We start from the raw sequence: 25,290 nt of genomic DNA on the forward strand, positions 1-25,290 counted from the left end.
CATGGAATATTATGCCGTGAATCACAGGAAGCTACAGGATAACAGGAGAGGTAGATTTCGCCTGGAACCAGACTGACTCGACAACATATTGATCTGTGCGAGCCCAGACAATGGATCCAAAAATGGTTTAAAACAGCTACTGTGGACATGTACAGTATTGCTTTGCACATAAAAGATCAACAGATGCTGCATGACATGGCAGCAGAGTGTAAAAAAAAGATCTGTTTCATATTCACAGGAGATTGTGTGTAATGCTATATGGAAGTAACACTGTCTTGTGCATGAGTAATGAGCTAATTTACAAGGAGGTTCAATTGGAGGGCTTATTCATTTATTTATCTACTAATATTTACTCTTTCTGGGGTGAAAACGACGAAATTGAATTGATCCCTAAACTGCTTTGTTGTTAATACACCATTGCCTCCAGCTAAAACTGGTTGTGATTTTCAAAGCTGCAGTCATCAGTGATTTCTTGATTAAGTGATAATAGCTCTTTTAGGGGGGAAGAATATTGCCAGAACATGCTGATTTAGTACATCACGATACTGAGTGGCGACGGAAAGAGAGAAGGGAGAGGGGTGCAGAGAGGTAAACTACGTGTGAGAGAGGTGGTGCTGTGTTGTTCATCCTGCCTCGTGTGTGTTTGAGAGACGGTGTGTAAGCCTGGGTAACTATGGTGTGGGTGTATTCCTCTGTGGCCGTGATCTCGGTAATATGATGAGTGAATTCTGGGTAGTGCATGCTGGTTGCAGCTCTTTGTCCCCCTGAGATACAGTGTGCTGTGAGCGTCCACGGCTTTCCTGTAGAACTTGTTACTCTGTTAAGATGTGCAGCGTTCACGGAATAAAGTGGGGGCAGTCACCCGTGGGATGGAAGTGGGGTTATCAGTGGCCCTTAGCACAGGTGACCCAGAAAAACAAGCAGCAAAGAGGTGCATTTGCAAATGTCCACTACCGTTCCTTTGACTGCAGATATGTTGTGGAGAAAAATAAGGTGAACAGTGGAAATAAAATAAAGGTGTAAAATACTGTTATTTTCAGTTCCTATTTTCTATCATAGCTAGAATTAGGCATGATATTAACCAATGTGGCAATGTTACAAAGAGCCAGAGGCCTGCTCACTCTGTGTTCAGAGGCTAAAATGTGGCGTACAATGTGATTATTTCAAAGTCATCATGACATCTTGGCTGCAGCTTCACATATTTGATCACTTGAGGAAAAAAAAAAACAGAAACTGTCAAATCAGGCAAACCCTCTTCCCTCCTCCTCCAAATTGTCTGTCTTTGTAGTACCACTAGGCAACAGTGAGTGCATCACTGGAAACGTGGAAGTGCGCAGGAGCCGCGCAGGGAAATCGAAGGGAAAGAAGCATCTAAGCAGCCAAAAGAGCATCTGGTGGATCTCTACCGCTGAACCATGAGAATCCAGCCGACATTTGTCTAAGGCAGGGGAATAGGTGCCCGAAAAGAGCCTGGCAATCAGCGTCGATGCGCGCAGCCAAAAATGACGACAGTGGGACAGTGATTTTCTTCCTCCGGCTCGTCATTTTTTACAGTCATATGCTTGGATGCAATTCATCTCCTATGTATACAGATCACAAAGGAAGGACTGGAAACCGAATAATCTTCAACACAGCCGCAAGTGCGCACAGGGACGTTTCATCCTGGAAACGGTTTCCAGCGACTAATTACGCAGAGATATTGGTGTTTCATGGGCCGTTGAAGGATTTTGAACTTTCGCATGAAAACTTACTCTGTGAGTACATTTTTGAACAGGTCGATACAGCCCCAACCTTCACGGGCGATGAGTAATCCACGACGCAGCAACTGATAAACCTGTAAAAACCTGGACTGCGACTGGCGCGTTTGGATACCTTATCCTGTGCGTCTCTTATTTTTTTTTATATGGCTTCTATCCTCGGGGTTTGTAAACTACCCGCGCGTTATTGATATTTCATGGCTGTAGAGTGTAGCAACAGTGGTGTGTGGCGAAAGAGGACGGTGCAAGACTAACTGGGGCGAAGACAGCGCACTTTTATCGCCTTTATTTCCAAACAAGAGGCATTGCGCACGGGCATTGACGACTGCAGCAACTACAACCCAGACTTTTTTTTTTTATTTATTGAATCCTTTGTTATTTCTTTCGCTGCTGTCATCGTAGTATGTCTGCACTTCGAAAGAAATTTGGGGACGATTATCAGGTAGTGACCACCTCATCTAGCGGGTCTGGATTCAATCAGCCCCCTCCAGAGAAAAAGAAGAAGAGGCAGCGGTTCGTGGACAAGAACGGGCGATGTAACGTCCAGCATGGGAACCTGGGTGGTGAAACCAGCAGATACCTCTCAGACTTATTCACAACACTCGTAGATTTGAAATGGCGCTGGAATCTATTTATTTTCATCCTCACCTACACAGTCGCTTGGCTCTTCATGGCCTCTATGTGGTGGTTCATCGCATACATCAGAGGAGACCTCAACAAAGCCCACAATGACAAGTACACTCCATGTGTGGCCAATGTCTATAACTTTCCTTCAGCCTTTCTCTTCTTCATAGAGACCGAGGCCACTATAGGATATGGTTACAGATACATCACAGACAAATGCCCCGAGGGGATCATTCTCTTTCTTTTCCAGTCGATCCTCGGATCGATCGTCGATGCCTTCTTGATCGGCTGCATGTTTATCAAGATGTCTCAGCCCAAGAAAAGGGCCGAGACTTTGATGTTCAGTGAACATGCGGCGATTTCTATGCGAGATGGAAAACTAACTCTCATGTTCAGGGTCGGCAACCTGCGTAACAGCCATATGGTCTCCGCACAGATCCGCTGCAAATTGCTGAAAGTAAGTGATGCTACTTTTAGTCGGGAGGCATCCAGTGTTTTAGGTCTGTGCCCATTGTTTATCATGGCCCAGTCCGTGTTGTTCTTTTTCAGGAAACAGGTACTGAAAGGCCTACACACTGACATTTAAGCCTACTCCTAACAGTGCATGAAGCCATGATGCCTTTCATAGACAAAGCCTCATTCTCATTTTAAAGTATTCTGCACTACAGTGGTGCAAATAATACAAATAGGCCATCAAACTGTTAGCAATCATTGACCTAACCATAGTACAGAATCTGTCTATGTCACAAATTACATAATTTGCACCACTGATAGAAGTGAAAGATAATCCATTAAGTTTGGCCTTCATCACACCATTGAGTCCCTACATCAGACCGTGAGAAGAACGTGTTCCTATGCTTTTTACTAAACTGTGACAAGTGGTCGTGTGGTACAACTTGGAGTGAATGTGCTGCTGTTCGTCCTCAGGAGAGCATCATCTCTGGATTTCCCTGCTGTCAGCCTCCTGGCTCACAAGAATCTAAACCCATAATAAGCCTAACAATGCTCTCTACTATGCATATCCACCAATTATCATGGTAATATACAATACACGTATACAGTGACAGTGGAAGCGATTAAAAGTGTAAATTCAGTTTTACTACGCCACACTGCAGTGTTCTACTTGTTTCTAGCATCCATGTCGTGACACAGCAGATGAATGCAACAATATAAAGAATTTCTTTTGAACATCTTTTTATAGCTGAGGAGTGTACAATAACTAGCACCAATGGGTGAAAATACAAGCACAACAGTACACTGAGTATCCTCATATTTCCCATCCCTTCCCTCCACCCCCATACGCCCGAGCAGACAATAGAAAACAAGGAAAAAAAGTGTGGTTATATTTTCTGAAACAGCACTTTATACACCTCCTTTTATCCAGAGGGTGCACTAAAGCCTTGGGAACTTGAAACCACTCAAATTGTACTTGGTGTGCTAAAAGTTATATACAAGATGTGCTTAAATATGATTTAATTATACTGCTGATGTGTTCTTGGATACTTTTGCTTATCAAAATAGTTTTAATAGATTTGCAAGAGTACAACCTAAGTCTCGTTAGCATCTCCAGTGTGTGCTTAAGTATACGTAGATTATACTTTGAAATATCAATGACCACCACACTATATATGTAATGAAGCAGCAAAGATACATTATACTCTCAGAAGAGCAGATATTGATGGAATGTGTTTAACATACAAATAATATACTGGACTTTCTTTAAAGAAAATGTTCTTGCATTTGACTGAAATATTAAGAAATTTAAACCCGTTGATTAGATGAAGTTGTTTCAGAAAGGATCAATTTTAAGACTCGGTGGTTCAAGTCAAATTCATGCAGCACAGACGCCTCTTTAGATGTCATTTGAGAAGGTTATAATCATTTTTCTGATGGGCAGATGATTTATTGCTCTCATTGCACATAAAACACACAAAGCTCACACAAAGACTCTGGATAATCAATAGATTAAGTCTATCTTACCCCTTCCTTCCCCCACCAAACCTCTCTGTCTCTGTCTCTTCCTGTACGCTTCCTTAGTCTCGCCAGACGCCCGAAGGCGAGTTTCTTCCGCTGGATCAGTTGGAGTTGGACGTGGGTTTCAGCACCGGGGCAGACCAGCTCTTTCTCGTCTCACCACTCACGATCTGCCATGTGATTGACACCAAAAGCCCCTTCTACGACCTCTCCCAGAGGTCCATGCAAACAGAGCAGTTTGAAATTGTGGTGATACTAGAAGGAATAGTAGAGACTACAGGTGAGTAACCACGCACGTTTTTACAGGCCTGCTGTGGAAAGCGAGAGCCTGGAGTCTGTGTTGCTGCGTGTTATGGCTGCAGGCGAAATGTACACTGGCTGAGGATGTTGTGTTGTCTTTTTCTGCAACAAATCTGACAAACAATATTGAGCTCTTTCATCGGTGTTGACATTTGAATCTGCGGACATCCAGTTGAACTCACTGTTGAGCTTCTAATTGCATTTTACCGATTTTTGTTCCTGTGGCAAAGATGCAGAGAAGCTAGTAATAGCAGTGGTTAGCATTAATACATCAGAGATTTTGTGTTGCGGGCTTAAAGTTAAACATTTTTTTTAAATCTATGCATTAAAATACCCTCTGGGTTTGGGGGAAATAGAGCCAAGTTTCCAGCTAAATATGTGCTTTGAACACTTTCAAACTCTGGCAGGTCACTGTTAGGCTGTACACATTTTCTCTTTCTCATCTGAAGCAAATTCCACTCCGCCTTTGTGCCTGTGCAGCACCTACCTCATGGCTGCTGTTCTCAGAGGGGATAATAATTTGCTTTCTAAGGTCCCTTTGGAATTAGGGAATTCCATTTCCACCAGATGAGTAATGCCCCGAGTAAAATTCTTCCACTGTGGTCATTTTAAATTCAAGCGTTTATTTGACACAGCTGATGTAGTGTGGGGAGAGCTCCTTCAGTGCTATAGAGGTAACAGTTGTAATAGGTTGGTTCAGAGAAAACAGCATATGGAGGTGTGACAGAGAGGCTTACAGGCTCACAGTGTAGACAGCAATTAGCAGAAATATTCAGTTGCTATTACATAGTTCTGATAGTCATTTAGTGCAGTTTTATTAAAGCGTCTTTGCGGCTGAGATGTGACTCTTCAGATTGCGACGTGATGCACATACAGTCTGGGTGCAGAGGCCGTGTATCATTCACAGTAATAGCGGTATCATTTTTGATATGATAAATAATTCATAGAATATTTCGACTTGTTGACGTAATGATGTGATATTGTTAAGCACAGCAGCAACAACAACAACCACGACTGAAAGTAACATCGCTACCGGCTCCACAGGGGAGGAGTTGGCTCCAGAAAGGGGAGCGACTACAGTCACGTGGATGATGTTTGGTTACAAAAGATCAGACATATGACAAACTGCCACAGTATGTAAGATGTACAAGAAGACTGTAACAACAAAAGGGGGCCACACAACAAACTTATTTCACCATCTCAAGCAGAAGCTCCTGGTTGAGTGCGAGGAGAGCCAAAAAGAGCTCATTGTGAGCTCTAAACCAAGCAGACAGACAGCACTGGCTCAGCACTGCATCGCAGAATCTTTGGCAAGTTGTATGTTATATTTTGTCATATCTTCAGTAGTAGCATAATCGCAGAAATACTCTGAATATTGTGATATCGTTTAAAGGCCGTATCGCTCACCCCTTGTGGAGCAGCATTTGGTCTGCTCAGCGTTTGAAGTTGCAGTTTCTTGCTTTGCTTCTTCTTTCTTGCAATGATTTATTTATTAATTCAGTTAATAACCAGAAAACATGTGGTGTAAAAATCTAAATGGCATGTTTCTTATGAGAGCGATTGTAATGTGCAGCTAATTAGCCTGAACTCGCCCGCCGCTGTGTGCAGGCTGCTTTGGTTTTAAGGTATGTAAATATTCAGCGCAGCCATGTGATTGAATTATGATTAGGTATATCAGCAGACATTTAAAGGATTCCAGTGGCTTTCATGGAAGTGTACGGCATCATATCATCCTCACCTCTAATCTCAGTTTTGATTAAACTGGTCTGGACTGTTTTGTTCACCTTTTGACGTCGCAGACACGTCTGCATCGAGGAGCAGTTGTGGTTCTGCGAAGTTGGTGGAAAGGCTGATGTGGAAACAATCTATGGTTAAAAATTTATGTACAGTGAAAGTCTAAATCCTCAGACGCTTTCATTTCTGGCCAATGTAACTCTGTTTCCATGGCAACCGCTCCTTGAGTATTCAGGATTGCAGCACTGCACCTAAACTTAGGTTTTTTATTCCTATGGTATAGGAATCCTAACACGGTTTCAGTAATAATCCGGGCAAACATGTGATACCGAACATGAAATGAAACTGCTTTGTTGACGACATCATCTGGTATTAAGGAGGATCTCTCCTGAAATATGAAAAAGCACACGGAGGCGTTACTGTACTATGAAGCCTGCCAGAACAGGTGATACAGCAGAGAAAGAATAAGATGAAATATTTATGAGGCTTGTTGTTTACTAGCGAGGAAGCTGCCCAACTCCCCAGATCTGTGTTGTTTTTTGGTTGTTGTTACGTGTGGAAAAACCACTGTCTGGAACACAAGTTGCCCTCCGCTGCACATTAAAGCTTCACAATTACTGGCTCCTTGTCCTTCCTACTAGATAATAACAGACACAATAGTGTACCCTCTTTGACATAGTAACCTTTTGTTCCCTGAGATCACACAAAAATATTTTGGACTGACTGAAGTAACGCACAGGAAAAGAAAAAAGGAGTGCAGAGCACGTAGGAGCCCTGAATTGTTCCATTTTGCTGTAACCTCTGACAACCTCTACATTGTATAAAAAGGTATGAGCTGTTCCTCGCTCCTTTTGAATAGGAGCCCAAGACGGTTTTTGATCATCACCTCAGTATGATGCACGTTCCAAATGAGACATGTAGGATGTCTGGTAGCAGCATATTTTCTTCTGGAGTCATGCCAGTTGTGGCTTTGTGGTATCGAGTTGGCTTTCTAACACAGCTGCGGTAAGATGTTGTGCTGCTGAGGATAAATTGGCATTACATCACGTTGCAATTAATGCACTGTACATGCTGTCTGACGGCTTGCTCTGAAAAACAGGCGAGCTGCAGGGGGAGAAAAAAAAAGGGACAAACAAGAAGCTGTTAGTAGTTTTGGTTGAGTTAACAGCATTAACACGTTTAATGTCTAACAATCAATACAAGCAACACAATCCACATCACCCCCCAACAAGTACCTTTAGAGTCACTACAGTGTCATTGGCTACAGAGTAAATGTGCATATCGAGCTCTGTGTGTGAGCCATTCCTCCCCTTGTTACTTTGTTGCTGTGAATCTGAGCACAATAAGACCAAGCTGAGTAACTTCTGCATTATTTGTGCATTGCAGGCATGACAGGTGTTTGGATAAGAAAAGCGGACTAACACTGCTACAGTGAATAACAAGAAATGACTGCAGTCCAGCCGATAGTGGATATTTGTGTGCAGCACTAATACCGATTAATAATAAATACAATGTACACAAGAAATTCGAGAGTTGCTATTGTGGAGTTGTGACAAAAATATGTACTTATTAGATTTTAGAGCGTATTCAGTCCGCAGTGCAGTAACATCTGCTCAGTTGAGATATGGTCTGCTGGAAAAACTGATCCCAGTTTCTGTTGTTATCTCAATATTGCTTCTTTTAATTATTATATGCGAGGCATACATGTGGAATTATGTTTATATACTACTTACAACCCTGATTACAGAAAAGGAAGGAATAAAACAGAATGTGATAACTTTCATTTTTCTTTTTGACATACACTTTAATGTTTGACCTCATCAGCTTCATTGGTTTTTGTAAATATATGCTTATTTCAAACACGTTGGGACAGGAGGAACTAAAGACTGGGAAAGATGTGGAATGCTCCAAAAACACCTGTTTGGAACATTAAACAGGTAAACAGGTTCATTGGTAACAGGTGATAGTGTCATGATTGGGCATCCTGGAAAGGCTCAGTCTTTCACAAGCAAGGATGGAGAGAGGTTCACCACTTCGTGAACACATGATTGGATAAAGGATATTGGTTCATGAGCTCAGGAACACTTTGTTTACTTCACAAAATTCCAATATTCCCATTTTCGCAGCTAGAGCATTAAGTTCTTTATGTTTAGGGTTAGGGTTATGTTTATCTTTAAGCACTCAATGTACTGGATCTTGGTTTAATATCAAAAGTAAAAGTGAATTGAAATACACAACATGTTTACTTTATTTACATGTAATTGAAAACCAAACCTTTTCCAAAATGCTCTTGTTGCCTCACCATGACCATGCATGGAAACCCTGGTCTCTGGTGTTATAGTCCTGCACTCTGTATGCCCACCACCCACCCCGACCACCTCAATATGAGTAGCCTGCTGTGCATGAAATGAGTGCTCAAATTAGTTGTATATACTGTTTGAGGAGACATTGTGGATCTGTGATAAGCCAGGATCAGCCGATAATGTGACCATTTAAAAGCTATTACACGCTTTTGTTCTTCACACAGGTGTTTACACTCCGGTTGCCTAATTAGACCTCTTCTCAAGACTGTGTTTGACTGACAGCTCCCAAACCCTGCTGTTTAGGGCAGGACAACTTATTCTGTTACGATTCTTATTGGTCCATTGTGTTTGGTGACATGATGTGATTTCCAGCAAAGGTCCAGCCAGCTTAAACCTGTCTGGTGACCTAATCAGACCGAATGATTGAGAACACCTGTGTGGTCGAGTGTTCTTCACAGTAGACATGTTGGCTGGCTATAGGAGGTAAAGCAGAGGCGCTACTTACAAGATTAAGGGTGGCTACGTTCTAGTCCCAGTGAGCCATGACTGTAATGGAGGCATAGATGCAGCATAAAGTTTAACCAATTAAAAAAAAATACTTTGAAGTTGAATTAGTGTAGGTTTTCATCCACTTCTGTCATGCAAATACTAAATGGTTCATCCAGAGAAATGGCTGGTGGTGCTAATGTTCCAGTCTGGTGCTGTTATTTCACTGCAGAAGAAGACGATGCAACAAGATAACCTAATTAAACCAGTCAGTCAAACCTCAAATGCTGGAAAACAATGTAGAAAAGCCATTGGAAAAATGGCTTTTATGTTCAGTTTGAGGAAGGTCACAGTCTCCTCGTCGCTTTTTGTTTTTATCAATACACCAACTTTTCCACCTCAGCCAAGAGCGAAAACTTGTTTGTTCGAGTTGTTTTGTTTCCACCGGTGGATCGAAATGTGCTTCATGTCACAGTGAGCCAGGATGTAACAGCAAGACCCCGAAACTGAAGCAGCTAAGTGCAGTTCAGCCATCATTAATTCCATTATTTACACCTGTGATTTTCCTGCTGTGACATGTCAGAATTTCTCCTATCAAAAAAATAAAAAAGTCAACAAAAACATGTGAAAATAGACAGTATTAATAGGAGCGCAGGGTCATTTTTACTGTACCGCTCCAGAGCTGATGATGACCTGACTTTGACTCATCATCTGATTCAGAACTACTACATGCCGTCTTAAAATACATCAGAAGTTTAGATAAGTGTCCCATTAACACCAGCAACACTGTTCAGCATTACAGAGGCTTAAATACCAAGCCAGAGGCAAGCTGTTCATTAGTGGAGCTGATTCTTAAGAACCCAAAATAAACTGTAGCTGCCAGTAACAGACGTTCAGGTTCCTCCAACCATGAAGCCAATCAGTGTATTGCAGCTGAATTCATTTCATGATTTCCAGAGTTGGATTTGTACAGGATGCAGTTACACCACAACACCCTCTGTATGCCGAGGATGTGTATTTATATCATTTAAAATGAGGCAGTTTGCATATTAGAGAAATAATAACTAACAAAGAAAAACGGGCGGGTGATTTCATTTTCATTACAGAACAGAAAAGAGGCCTGTCAGCACATTAGTCTCTCCCTGACACTTTGTGTAGTGTTTGCGGTCTAACATGGTGGCAAAACACAGCATTAAGATCTTCACAGGCTCTGCAAAGTGTTTTTAAATTCACTCATCAGCCATGAAAAGCAATGATTCATAAACTGTAGCTTCAGCATAAACCTTTTTTTTTTCTATGCAGACTGATGTGACTTTCATGCAGATGTGTGGCGTGTGATCACTGCACTTGCTGTGAAATTGATAAAATGCTGCAAATAAGTCATATTTGGAATGTTTCTCAGCTGAACTGCCTTTTTTTTTAAAGGATTTTTAAACAGAAAGTTTACTTCAGGATAAACTTGGTGTTTAATTAAATGCTTGTATTTGTTGTTTTACAGTTTTTTGTTTGTGTTACAGTAATTTCAGTCTTGCACAGCACATTTGTACTGCAGGCAGACACTGTGAACTGACTAATAATCTCCATGTTTGTAAATGATTTTCCACTGGATGTGCATGTTGCACGTGAAGCACAGCGTCACATTTCATGTCTTGATTTGGTTATGAGGCAGATTACGGCCAAAACGCTCTCTCCTCTTCGGTAAAGTCGTGCCTTGATTTTGATTGTTTTGAAAGATTTCTGTCAGCCCCCTCTTTTTCATGCTGCTACAAGGCTTTCCTATGATTCACTGCTATAGAATAAAAAATAGAATATCCCAGCTATCTGCTCAGTTTAAAGTGGGTGTGGGTGGCATGGGGTTGGTTGCATATAGACTGGATCAACTGGTAATGTTTATTCATGTGTTTTTGTGTGCATAAATGCATTATGTGACTGGAACAGCTTTGAATAATGAATCGCCTACCTGTATGCTCAATATTTGAAATTGTGCAACTGTATTTTGTAAATGAAGTCTGTGTTTGGACCTGTGTGGTATTAAAGTTTTAGGAAAAGACGCAGAATTAATATTTATGAGCAAATATATCAATTCTTAATGAAAAGTCATACAGACTCCAGTGTGCCAGTGTGTGGGTAAATAAAAAATCAATTACCTGACCTGTGTTACGGAAAGATTTTTTGTTATATAATCCTATCATCACAGCTGCAATTAAGTTATTGCTGTTGTGCAACAAATATACATAGAGGCTATATTTATAAAATGAAACTAATGGTAATAATTGCTTTGATGCACAGTCTGTACAGCAGTGAAGCCAGCCAGCATAATTAACTGGACACATCTATTGCCACTGATTAGCCAAGCAGCCAATGTCATGGCCCGATCTGTGTTTTATCATCAGCAGCAGTAATTGAAATGAAAATGGAGAGCTCTCTCTTTCGCCAGAGGCCTAATACTTTCAATCATATGAGCAAGAGGCCGTAGCCCCCGAGGTCTGCGGTCGCCTGACGTCAGGAGCTTCAGAGCTTCGGTAAACACTGGCGCAAGTGAACCCGGGATATGAGCCAGCTGTGAAAGCCTGCGCCGTCCTCCGGATAAACTGACCATAATTCATTCTGAATCATTACACTGAGAGTGTGGCCTCTCTTCCTGGTGTCGCGCTCCCTGCCACAGCCCTGCGGGGTCAAAGGGTTAAAGTGGCTTCAGTGGGGACGTTAAGGCTGCAGATCAGGTGAGAGCGGGAGTTTCCAATTAAATCTAATGTGCTCAGGGTGAGGACTCGGGAGAGAAGTGGCGGTCCCTGCTGAGCTCCAGCTGCGATAAGCCGCATGCTTGGATACGTTACAGCTCCCTTGTTAAAATGTGTTCCATTGGTTAATTTGACTTTAGTAACATTTTCCAACCTTGAATATTTCAGCATGACAATTATGGGTAATGTTTGCAGTGCCAGAGGTGTAGTGATACGTAAGGTCTAGATATCAAAACAATAATGTACAGATACACTTCAAACTGCATAGACTGCATGATATCACCATTTACTATATTCATCGAAATTCCAAAAGTTTTACCGATGCTGGACAGCAAATAAACTTTGCTGTTCCTTTTATAAAACATAATGCGTTTTTGTAGAAGAAATTACCCAACAGTATATCAATTTGAGTCTGAATGCAGGTCTTTTACATGTAATGGAGTATTTTTAGATTGTGATGTTGCTACTTTTACTTGAGTAAAGGATTTGAATACGTCTTCCACCGCTGGGTTTTTACACGTCAGAATTGGATTTCTTTCTGGTAAAATAGTACAGTAGATTTAAAATGATTTCAGAGGCCAGCTGATGTAATACTTTTTATATGATGCAGTACATGCTTGTGCAAGGAATGTACATAATATTATTAAGATCTATATAATCCAAGGCAATCTGTTGCAATAGTCCTGCAATGAATGCTAACTTTGTTTTGCATAGTCCTATTTTACAGTCAGGGAGGTGCTGGTTCAACTAACTCGATTAGTCTTGATTATGTTGTTGTTGCACTGGATTTTTGGTATGTTGTGTACTGCATATACTGTACATAGGAGGAATATTTTCATTGTAATTCAGTTCATTACAACAAGAAGAAAAATTACACGCTCAAAAAAGTCATGAAGATGAGTCAACACCTCACACAGTCTAAAAATTAACCGAACTTTAAAAGCTTCACAAATATTTGTTGCAAGTAATTTGATTACATGATAAAGGCGTTGATGATATTTTGTCCACCCCCTGTATATTGGCATCTGCTGAACAGCTTCCCATTCTGATCTGCACGGAGGCAGCCTGGTTTAACTTGCCTGTTGGATCGAATAACTGAAATTAGCTTTACTAATTTTAGATAAACAAACAAGAGTATTCTGTGAGATTTTCCTCTTATGGCTACTGTACATACAATAATTGCACTGGGGATGAACTCCACATTGTGGGCACTGCAGCGAACCGGCTATGACATCCTGGATTCATTATCCCTTTTAGATGAACTGTGCAGGCTTCCCGAGGGGGAGCACGGTAATTGTGTCTTTAGGGATTTGTCAAGTCCCTGTTGGATGGCAATAAATCATTGGTAGAGGAGGTGTGGCGGCAGACCTGGGATGAACTTGTGTGCCGAAAGCACCAGAAATGTATACCCCAACAATGCCTCCGCCTTCTCGTCATGCCACAAAGAGTTAGAAGTATTACCGCTGGGTCTCGTCTATGTAGAAGTGTGTGCCATGTTGTTGTGAGAAGGTCACTTTTTCAGTAATTAACAACACAAACTGTAGACCTCAGTATTAACCCCTGTCTAGATGGAGAATGAACACCCAAGGCAAAGTATCATGCGTCCATTATTGAAATGGAGCTCCACTTGTTAAAGAGGTTATGAGGAGGGCTGTGATGCACTGGCAGTGTTGGTCATTGGCAACGTTTTTTGCCTTGAAGTGCAGGTGAATTAGCTCTTTTTGTCTTAAAAGCAGTGCATGTTGTCTCCTAGCAAGACCCTCCTCTGGGAAGTGTTTTTTTTTTCACTCAGACACGCTCGAGTTTACTGGAATATTCTTCTCTCGAGCTCAAGTGACAAACTTGAAAAAAAAAAAATAAAACAGTAGGGACAGTGTCTTAACAGTGAGCTACCTCTCTTTAGCACCATCCAAGTCTGAGATCTCTTAAAGCTTAAAAAGCCTCTTTTGTCTCCCTCCTTTCAGCTGTAACTCCTCTTCACAGCTTAAGTAGATTTAATAGCTGAGATCAATATGAGATTACAGCTCTCACTCATTCTGTTTTAGGGAAGGAAAATGGTTTTCTGATCACTTCTGCACTCAATATATAATAAATAGAAAATCATTCATAGCCCTGGTTGGTTTGGACAAGTCCCCAGTGTGGTTTTTCCTATATGACCAATAGTGGATGTTTGCCCTAAAGGAAATCCATCAATTGCCGTTTTGCTCAACTGGTTCCCTTTACAGCAGTATTCAGAATTGCCTTTACTTGGTAATATGTGCTCTCCTGGCTGCGTTAATGGCCTACAGCCATATGTTCCTCTCGCCTGCATGACACCCCACCTTGTGAGGAGATGGTTGGCAGCTCCTGCTCCTATTCCTTTCCCTTCCTTCCCTTTCCAACAGCCTCCACACTCAAGCAATTGCCTCAGTGTCCAGGCTCTTCCCCTCCCCCACAGCAGTACACTTCTCCTGCCTTTTCCCTCCATCAGCGTCCTCCTTGTTCTCATTGCTCAGCCGATGCTGTATGGGTGGAATAAACAACTGGAACCTACCTTCTAAAACAGGATTTAGCAGAGGGAGGGGACTTATTTCTGTCTTTGAAAAGTCAAACTGTGGAAAACGGGTCACTAAATGCTTGTGCATTTTTCTACACTTTACCACTTGATGGTGGTCACCATAGAAACAGATGATCAGACAGGACTTGTGGCCACAATAGCAGTGTCTGTATCACAATGAGGTTTTTGTATTCTTTTATAGGTACAATTTGTTCTTTCCTTTGCGACATTTCATTGAAAAGAATAACAAGTCTGTTGCGAAAAGCCAAACTACTCAGAGCCACATTATTCAGACATGTGAACTGAACTTTGTCTCTTTGGTAAACACACTGCGCTGCATCATTATATTCTCCTCTTCTTGGGCATTTAGTGCAGCAGCTTCATATGTTTTAGCATAGATCCAAAAACAAGACAAAGGGAAATTCTGCTTCCTGCTTTGCAAAAAAAAAAAAAGAGAGAGAGAGAGACAGGAACTGGATAATTAATTGCATTAATTATTGTTCCTCACAATCCGGCGATGTTACAAAGGCATTTTGTGGATAGCCTTGGCCGCAGCGAGTGCCCGACAATGAGATCAGGATGAATCTTGGCTGGTGTTGTGTGGCGGTGCTCTGTGCATGCAGCGTCCAGAGTCTCATGCTTGTTTTTGCTAGCATTTTTCTCATACATAACACTTGAGCTGTTTCCACAGCCGTGATAGACTGTCAGGGGACTTTGCTGACAGCACAGCACTGGTGAGTGAGTTTGTATGTGTGTGTGTGTGTGTGTGTGTGTGTGTGTGGTCATTTGAGTGAAAGAGAGGGAGAGAGAGAGGGAGGGAGGTTATTTGTGATTTTGTCACTAAATCGGAGGTTTGCAAAGAACTCTTTGACGCCCACCTTCCTTTTTCAGTGACTTGCATTGTTAGAGTTCATCTGGGGAAGTCATTTGAATAAACCTTCATTTCGCATAGCAGTCAATTTTGAGTGTCATTTGCTTGGTGCCTGTGGGTTGTTGAATCATATAATGGAGCCCCCCCCCCCCCCCAAAAAAAAAAAGAAAAAAAAAAACCTCTCCCTGGTTTGACAGATCTGCAGCAAATAGACCTCTGCTCTCAGGTCTTTGCTCTGTCCTCACTGTCTCAAGTGCAGATCTGCAGCTGAGAATCTGACTGAGCCCGTCACCAAACGGATATGATCCTCCAGCTCCTACAACCTGGATGAGCTTCTTTTAGACGAGCCAGTCTGTGAATACCACTTAGGTTTTTTTTTTTTCTCAGCTACTATCAAGAAACACTGGCAGGCTGCCTCCGAGTTTACAGTGCTTTTCTATTCCAGCCCCCAAAGAACCCATTTTATCTTTGCTGTCACTCCGCTGAGTCTGCGGCTGCTTCACTTTGTTAGACCAGAGAAGCAACCAGCTCTGTGTTATCAAGGACAAGTGCATTTATTTAGAGTCTCAAGCTGAGATGGCTTTTGGGCATCGAAATCTCAAAGTTTATTCTCGACACTTCCTGCCTCTTTGCTTTTTGTCTGCCCATAATAGAATCAGCTGGGAGTGTGTGCAATATTGCATAGACTGTACAGTGCAGATACAGCACCTGTAATCTCCAGACAGGCAGCCCATCTTAGTGCTGTGTATTCATTTCCAAAGTCCACTTCGTTTTTTTTTTAAATCCCTATCTGCTTTTCATATTTGGATTATTCTTGAAGATTTGGTGTTTTAAAAAAACATAAGTGTTGCAGAGATGTAACACACCTGCACACATCTATGCAGAAAATGTTTCCTCTATCGACTCTGAAATGCACCTTTAATGAGATGCATTTTTTTTTTTTATATCTGCTTTGAAATTGTGGATTCAGCAGAGGATTATTCTAATGCCGCTCATGCTGTCACATGGATATCGCATACAGCATGGGAGCAGTAAACTGCCTGGTGAACTTAAGTGATGAGGGACTTCTGAAGGGATTTCACACTTGTGCAGGATTGGCCAGTCAGAAAAGATCATATATTCCACAACCTGTATACTGTATTCATAGTTGGAGATGTCACGGAACAGCTCTAACAAGTAGACATGATTTGCAGTTTAATAATATGTTATTGTCTAATTGTGTTGCCTTATCCTTTCTGCTTGGACGTGCGGTTGTATTATGCTGCATTTACGATATTTGTCTGAAGATGATTCCTTTTTTACAAACAGTATTGTGCAAACTCATAATTTGTAATTCTTACTTCCAACTTTAGATTTCATTCATTTGTGTTTAATCCAAAATAAATATGAATGATGTGAACGCAGAAATCCATCTGAAAGCATGAAAATCCCCCAAATTGGAGTGACAAGATTTGTACCTGACAGCAATAAACAGAGACGGCAGACTGTGACAGCGGGACCATTACAGCATTCAAATGTTTCTCACTTGTTACAGCAGTGAACAGTTTTATATTTGATATCTAACTACATTTTACTCGAATACTTGTTTTTTTTCTTTACTATAGTAGATATTAATTGGTGTTTTTGGCCATGTGGGAGCAGCGGAACAAGATCTAAATACAACAATGACATATTTATGCCTCATAAAGTTGTTGTAGAGTTAGCTGTTAGCAAACATTTGGCGAATTAAGCCTCCAGCAGACGCGGAGGAACATTAATGGTCATTCAAAGTTGTTTCTGGCTGCCTGGAGAATCTAAGTCTACTGTTCACTTTCCTTTAAGAGGTGTTAAGGTCCAAAGTTCTCCACCAACACTTGAGGAAAAAATCTCCTTAGCTGCTAAATGCTCCACTGTGTCCACCTGCTAGTCGCTAATTTCGCCTGCGGTTTGGGTCATTTTTAGCCCTGTCCAATTACACGTAGCCATTTTTATTCATTTGTAAAATAAAATTATTGATTAGTGCAGTTTTAAGCAATTCTTGAATGCAGGACTTCCACCTGTAATTCCATATCCGTTGTGGAATCGCTGCCTTTACTTAAGAAAAGGTCTGTAGCACTTCTTCCACCACTTAAGCTGATTGATCATTTTGAAACACTGACCGTTAGCAGATAATAATTTGAACTGAGCCTTCAGATACCCTCATGTATTGATGAAACTGCTAGCTTAAGAGGCAGAGTAGTCATTTAGTAATATGCAGAATCATTATCTGCTCAAAGGTTTTTTTTCATTGTACACCTGCTGTGAAATATAAGCTCCTGTTCTGAGAACCTGTAAGCCGATGTACAGACTCTTCATGTGAAACATAAGTAATATTACAGGAGGGACGGTACAGGATCTCTTACTGTGCTGCTCGTTGTTTTGAAGGGCCACTCCAGTGAAGATTTCAAATGTATTGGTTTTGGCTTATACTGAGTCACAGAGGGGAACAGATAGCTATTTACAGAAATTAGAAGTGTAATGGAGCCACAGAGTTACAAATTTCTCTCCTCATGGGCTGAATGAGGAATTGTCTGCTCATCAATTCTAATGATGTTTTGTTCCTCCTGGTTTTCTTCTGGCCCCTCTTTGCCCCGACAGAGCAGTGTTTTTTGTTTTTTTGTTTTTTTGTTCATGAATGAATCGGATTACATAAACATTGATTTGTTTTTATTCTGCTGATTCAATTCTATTCTTTTATCTCATTGATGAATTTGATCATTTCAGGTTCTCTGTCAACCAATTTTGTTTGTTTATAAAATGTATGAAAATAGTCCCACCACAAACATTCAGAGCCCACGTTAACACATCCAGATACTAACAGTCTAAAACCTAAAAATGTTGAACTTATAAGAAAAAGCAAAGCAGAAAATCTTCACAACTGAGAAGTTTAAAAAGTCAAAGAACATTTAAGCAATTATCAAAATGGCTGCAGATGAATTTCATCTCAAGTGACTGTAGATTAACTGACTGAAACATTTGGCTCTGATCCAGTATATCACACTTTAAATATGCAAATACCATTCTTTGTGTTTTTGAACTTTTGGTATGAGTTAAATATCATGGGTGAAAGTGAGTAATATCATCATTTCAGGAACAATCCAAAGATAAATTGAGGGATTAAATGTTCCCAAATGGGTTGAATATATTCTATGTCAAAGGCCAACAGCCACTGTATTAAACTTAGAGAAGTGTTGTGAGGAATCTTTAAAGAGCTCGAAAAAAAAAGCATTTTTTTTCATGGCTCATTAAAAGTCGACATGTTGGAGGTACACAAAATATACTAATGTGTAATTTCAGGCCCCGTAAAACATCCTAAAACAAGAATACAGACAGATGTGTTTAAGAATATGCTCAAAAAAAAAAAATAATAACCTGAAGTTGTGTGTGAGCTTGTCTGGTTTCACTTTTTAAACAAACTGTATGTTAACTGATGATACCAACACCCCTAACTGCCTGTGACAACGCTGCACGCACACATCAGAGGTGTTTCTGTCCCTCTGATGTGATGTGATAGTTGATTCTTGCATAGTTTTTGTTTTTTTTAATCCCCTGCAGTGCGTGTGTTTATGACACAACGCTCATATGATACAGAACACAGCGCCACGGATATAAAACACTGCAATATACTGTAAGAGTGACAGATGATAGAGGAAGAGAAAATTGCTCTGTGCTGCTACAAAGATGACATTTGTAAGATGAGGTCCGGCCTTCACTGATGAGAAGTCACCAAAATATATGATTTACCCACTCCAGCAAAGCAAAGACACTCTGAGCTGGGCTTTGTGTTGTAAAAGGTCACATTTCAGTGACAGTAAAGCCATTTTGGTCTGACTCTGGAGCCGTATGGATGATTTGAACCTGCCCTCAACGGAAAATACATTTTGAGCAGTTTGGATGTTTTTTTTTTCTTTCTTTTTTTTTTAACTGTCATGATCCTAGAGAGAGACTTTTGTTTTGTCGCTGTTACTTTTGACCAAACTCAGCAGAGAAAAGGTTTATGGCTGTCGCATGCACACATTCCTACAGTTTTGTTTCCATAGAAACACTGAGTCCCAGGCAGGCGTGTATTTTAGAGTTACATAAGCCTTTACCAGCAATACGAAATACACACTGACATGGCTACTCTCATATGACTGGATTTCCTATTTTTAGAAATTATATTCAATAACTGCGGAAAATGTGAAAATCAGGTTTTATTACTTCATACTCGTGCTACTTTTAGCCGTGTAACTGTACTCTGTTATCGTCTCAGCCTCTCTGTCTAACATCTTCGTCTAATAATGTGAAAAATTCTGTCATAAGTCAAACTGTGTCGCGGCCTCGGTAAAAGTCGAGGCACGCAGGTCATTGCCATCGCTGTGCCCGTTAATACCGTGTGCCATACGAATGTGGGTGTTGCAGAACAGCTGGTCTTTGGCAACACAATTGTACACGTGTGATGCAACTGTGTCTATAATTATGCACGGCTCAGGGATCCACCCTCGAATAATGTATGGAAATTAAATGTATATTAATGACCGTGATTAAGTCTAGCGCACAGATAGCATTGTTTAGTTTTGAAGAAGGGTACAGCTGATTAGACCATCCACATGTGTGAGATTCGTGTGTGTGTGTGTGTGTGTGTGTGTGTGTGTGTGTGTGTGTGTGTGTGTGTGTGTGTGTTGAGTGGTTCAAGAGGAGGGGAAACAGGTTCAGCCCCAGGCCTGCAGGGTTCATGGGTTTCCAGAGACAGAGGTTTTACAGTAACTCATACACCATCTGCAGGAACAACAGAGCATTATTAATAGATGTAAGATGAAGCTATTTGGGTCCTGTGTATTACTGTAGCAACCTTTTGCCTCAGGCACAATTTCATTTCACTTGTTCCAACCTTTTTTTCCTATCATGCACCAGTGCAGTTGCTATTGATGTCTTAGTCCTGTATTTATGGTATGTCCAGTTAACACCGCTGCATTGACGGTGCTTTTCAATAACGCAGATACGGCTGACCTCTGGTGCTGATTATTTGTTGTTAAACCAAAAGAGCCAACATTTTACACCCTCGGTTTTCTCAGAATCAGTATGTGTAAGCCTGCCGATGATCAAATGGTGGCTATGTTTTGACTGGAGGCAGCTTAAAAGGTTCACAATGCAGTAAGATTTCCATTCACACTTAACTCTCAATCGCTTTGGCCCTAAAGTTCTCATTAGCTCTGCCCGCTTTATTCACTGCAGCTCACTTGCATATGCCTGAAGGCTCCGGGACTCTGAAGCAATAGTGCAGAAGTAATATTTTGAATACCCCAAACGCACTTGATGTTCAGTCTCTTGCACATCTGCAATTGTGTACAGAGCTGTTATCAGTGAATTATTTTATGACCTTGGGAATCGGGCAGAATCGCAGATGCCTCCAGTTTCAGTGATCACATTCTCGCAATCAGCAGCAGCGTCTCGCTGTGAATGAGCACTTCGTCTTAGTTTGGACCCAACTGTCGCTGGTAGAACAATATTAAGCTGGTAATTAAAACATGTGATAATAACCTACTGCAGTCGCTGATTTCCTAATGGATTTCAACAAGCTTGAACATGAGTGCCTCCAGCCATTTCTCTGTGCTAAAATAAGGGCTTTTTGGACTGATATGGAAAATTTGGTGTTTTGTTTTAGATGTAAACCTAATTATAGACTCTATCTGCTCACTATCAGCAAGAAATGAAGTTTGTGTTTTCATCAGAATGTAGATAGAGCTTTGGTGTAAGCAGTGCTGTATGATGCAGGCAGCTATGATAGCAGCTGTTGAATAATGGTGATGAGTAATCACTAATAAGCATCCAATAACTTTGCATAAAAAAAATATATTGTTGATCATTAATTCAAACCTCATGACTTTGCTAATTGCATTAATTTGTGTCTGAGGACGTGAGGGGAATTTTTAAGCAGGGATTTAATTCAGAGTCCCCTGTGAGCAAAAATGTATTCAAAGCGCATCATAATCTTCTATCTTGTCCCGAATTTGCAGTGCATGGTTACGGGTACACACACAAACACAGAACATGCGAAATAGGATATTTTGTTTTAATTTGTAATCTCCAAATGACAGAATTTAACGCTTTTAACTAAATTGTCACACTCATTTAGGCTTTTCTCAAGCTGAACAATGTTATGTAACAGATTCTTCGTGTTACTTTTTTTAAATTTTGGATGAAATTGGATCCCTTTATTGTGTCAGAGAGCTCTTAAGAAATGTTAGTGCGAGCTAGACCTTCTGAAGCCTTGGCCTGCAGCCGTTACTCCCGTGGCTTTGCCTCTCCAGCAATTTGATTATCTTAATCCTCTATCTTTTGTAGCTAGTAGCCAAGCTTAAGGTGTGGACTGAACTGTTAAGTAGCATAAGAGGTGGTGTGGGGAAGACCTGTCTTTTTTTCTTCTTCTACTAACTGAAACAAGCTTCGCTTTTCCTCCTTTAAATGCATTGAATGTTACTATCTGTCTTTGGTCAGGTTTAACCTGTTTTGTATGCATTGATTTGGAGCTTCGAGTAAACAAAACAGAAAAAATCTAAATATGATTGAACACATATATGTTGACATCAGATTTTCTCTTTGAATATGCATTTCCTGCTCCTTATGAACAGTAATTACTGAATCAATTGGGTCTTCTCACAGTAAGAAGAACAAAAGCCAGTGTGGACAAAACGGAGGATCACCTTTCAGTGGCCACATCTTAATTTGCAGCGTTGCATTCTGCTACATCTACATCTAAAAAGAAATGAAAAGACATAAAAATGCATGAAATTATGGTACACACAACACTGAACATCTGTTTCCATTCTTCCATGAGAGACTCGAATCCAGAACGTTTTGTGGTTGTATTTCACGATGTGATGTTTCACTGCTCTCTTCTAGTCACAGAATGGTTTACAGCCTATTCAGGCATGGTGTCACTTTTCCCTCCACCTTACTCTCCATTCCTCAACCCCATAGAGATATTCATCTCCTCATGGAGGTGAAAAGTTTACAACCACCAGCCACATGATCAGATGTCCCTCTTGGACGAAATGAATGCTGGGTGTTTGGACATATCTGCAGGAGATTACCAGGGACGGGTCAGGCTAGATTCTCTCCCAGGTGGATCACAGGAGAGAACATAATGCAAATGCAGAAGACGCGGTTGACTGGCACTGTTGTATTTCTATATCTGTAGCTATCCTTTATACGTAGAGTACATATAGAGAATATGTATAGTTTTGTATTGCTTTACTGGAATTGCTAGTTTCATTTTGTGCAATTACTCTCTGCAAAAATAGCAAATAAATGAATAAATGTTAAGTCTACTGAAGCATTTCTGATTAATCTCTGTGACGTATACTGTGAGGTAGCACAATCCACAGCTATATTTGAGTCTTGGTTTATGATAAATGCATAAATGAATCAATAAAAGATACTCCAAAGACAAACAGTGATACATTCTGTGATGTTACCTGTTGTTGCTTATTTTTAGGTCATTGTGTAATCAGTGACAAAGTGTTACTGTTGGCAGGCAAATGTTTTGGCAGAAGAGTTGATCCTGAGATGTCTATGAAGAGTTTCGGTTGCATTAGTGCGTTTTCAGATGTGAGTGAAGAGAACCATTTTGAACTCAGTATGGAGCCCAGTGTGTTACCAGTTATACTAAACTAAATAATTAGACACTATAAAACACAAACAGCAAATAACTCAGCTGCACCTTAAATTATTTTTCAAGTTAGGCTGGAAATTGCTTATAAACATTACATTTGGAAACAGAAAAATCAATCAAGCTTTTATTTAGGCAGCTGTCTCTGTAATGTAGTCAGTGCTTATTTACTGAGGCACGTTTTTTTTGTTTGCTTTGTGATCTTAAAATGGCAGGAGTCCTGGTGAATACCGTATTGATTCTTATGGACCAGTGCCAAGCATATAATTAAATCACGGCTCTGTTTGTTTTATACTGGAGTCATGGAACATTTCATCCTAAAATGTTAGGCTCTACTGTGTTGGGCTGCAGCAACACAATGACACATAATTTTCCATAATTTTTGAAGCCTCAACACAAATCTGTCTTCTCTGTGTGTTTTTGTCTCTTTGATAGGGATGACCTGCCAGGCGAGGACGTCATACACCGAGGACGAAGTTCTGTGGGGACACCGCTTCTTCCCGGTTATCTCCTTGGAGGAAGGCTTCTTTAAGGTGGACTACTCTCAGTTCCACGCCACATTCGAGGTGCCCACCCCACCATACAGCGTGAAGGAGCAAGAGGAGGCTCTGCTCCTCTCCTCGCCGCTCATGGCTCCATCCCTGTGCAACAGCGGGGAGAAGAACAGCTCTTTGGACTGCCTGGAGACCCTGGAGGACAATGACAGCACCACCAAGCTGCCCACCAAGCTCCAGAAGATCACAGGGCGGGACGGCCTGCCCAAGAAGCTACTAAGGATGAGCTCCACCACTTCAGAGATGACTTACAGCTTTGGAGACCTGCCCATGAAGCTGCAGCGAATCAGCTCTGTTCCCGGTGTCTCTGATGATAAGCAGGCTGGTAAGGCCTCCAAGATCAACACAGAGCCCATGAGTAAGTCAGTGGCAGACTTACCTCCCAAGCTGCAGCGGCTGGCTGGGGGAGGAGGGGGCCGGATGGACGGACACCTGCCGCCAAAACTCCGAAAGATGAATTCAGATCGCTTTACATAAAGCAGGCAACATATTTTAACTTATGCCATCCACCTTTATTTCCCTACCTGAAGTCCTTGTACTATTCCTAATTTATTAATGGACAATATTCTTATATTTAAAGAAATGTAGAATATGTGCACAAATACCTTATATAAAGTAGGGTGATGGAATTGAGCACATTTGTTCTGGGTGTAAGTGTACATGGTATGAAGGAAGACCTCTGATATTTTTTTTTAGGATGATGTACAATTAGCACAATCTGGCATGTAAGAAACAGCGCATGTAGAACAGAATCTCAATAATTTCTGGCATGACATTTATTGATATATTATTTTACAAAAACAATTTCATTAGTGAATTTACTGACAGTGAAAAATTGCACAAAGCCATATGATTTACCACGTGGAAAACCTACATTACATGGTTCTGATTTGTGGTGACGAAAGGCACATACATTTGTTTTGAGTTGATTGCTTTTGTTGTTTAATGTAAAGTTGTGGCAAAGTTATGTTGATTGCATGCTCCTCTTATTGACTTAGCTATACAAAGGTAATAGACGAAGATGTTTAGCCTTAACTATATTACCTTGTTTCCATTTTCATGTTTGTTCACAGCTGGATTTTTGGTATTTCATATATAGACTATTTTACCATGTGCGATTTTATGAATTTATTGTTTATCAAATACAGAATATGTTGCTAGATGATGCATTTTACATTGGAAAATGCATTACTGGCCTCATATGACCCGTCTGAACTGGGCACAATGTTACGCAATTTTCACTTGCTTATTAAGGTAACACTTAAGTTGAAAGAGTCAATACTTGTACTTGATAAGCACAAAGAAATCACTCTATAATACCCAGTGATATTAGAACGCATTTATGGGCATTTGTCATAAAGTAACTGCTTAGAGCAGTAGTTCAGTACTGTGCAATGACTTTGATTATATAACAAAATCAACTTAATCTAGGCCTATGTGGTCATACAAGACACTCCATTAGAATTTCAACTTAGGTGTTACTGGTTAGATTTAGAGGTGGGCCTGTAAGGAAATCATAACCTTTGTCTCAAGGGCCCATAATCTCCCTCCTCTGTGATGAAAGCAATAATATTATAATGATTATAATCTTTATATAGCCACAGGGTCTACCACAGCCCCATACTCATTCTGTTTCCTGAATACATGCCATGAAATCTGGTTTTCTCTAAATGCATCAAAGACATTGTATGATACCCAATCTCTTCAGGAATAAAGATCTAACATAACTGTTTAACATCTT

General features: G+C 40.7%; 1 protein-coding gene across 1 annotated transcript; it reads left to right on the forward strand.

The window, feature by feature from the left end:
- The first annotated feature begins 1,286 nt into the window (after nt 1-1,286).
- Nucleotides 1,287-25,290, forward strand: kcnj3a (potassium inwardly rectifying channel subfamily J member 3a). The gene is made up of 3 exons (XM_076747702.1): nt 1,287-2,838; nt 4,419-4,635; nt 23,431-25,290. Exons 1-3 carry the CDS (start codon nt 2,161-2,163, stop codon nt 24,024-24,026), a joined length of 1,491 nt encoding a protein of 496 aa, XP_076603817.1. The 5' UTR covers nt 1,287-2,160; the 3' UTR covers nt 24,027-25,290.

Source organism: Chaetodon auriga, chromosome 13 (genome assembly GCF_051107435.1).
Source record: "Chaetodon auriga isolate fChaAug3 chromosome 13, fChaAug3.hap1, whole genome shotgun sequence".
Lineage (NCBI taxonomy): Eukaryota > Metazoa > Chordata > Actinopteri > Chaetodontiformes > Chaetodontidae > Chaetodon > Chaetodon auriga.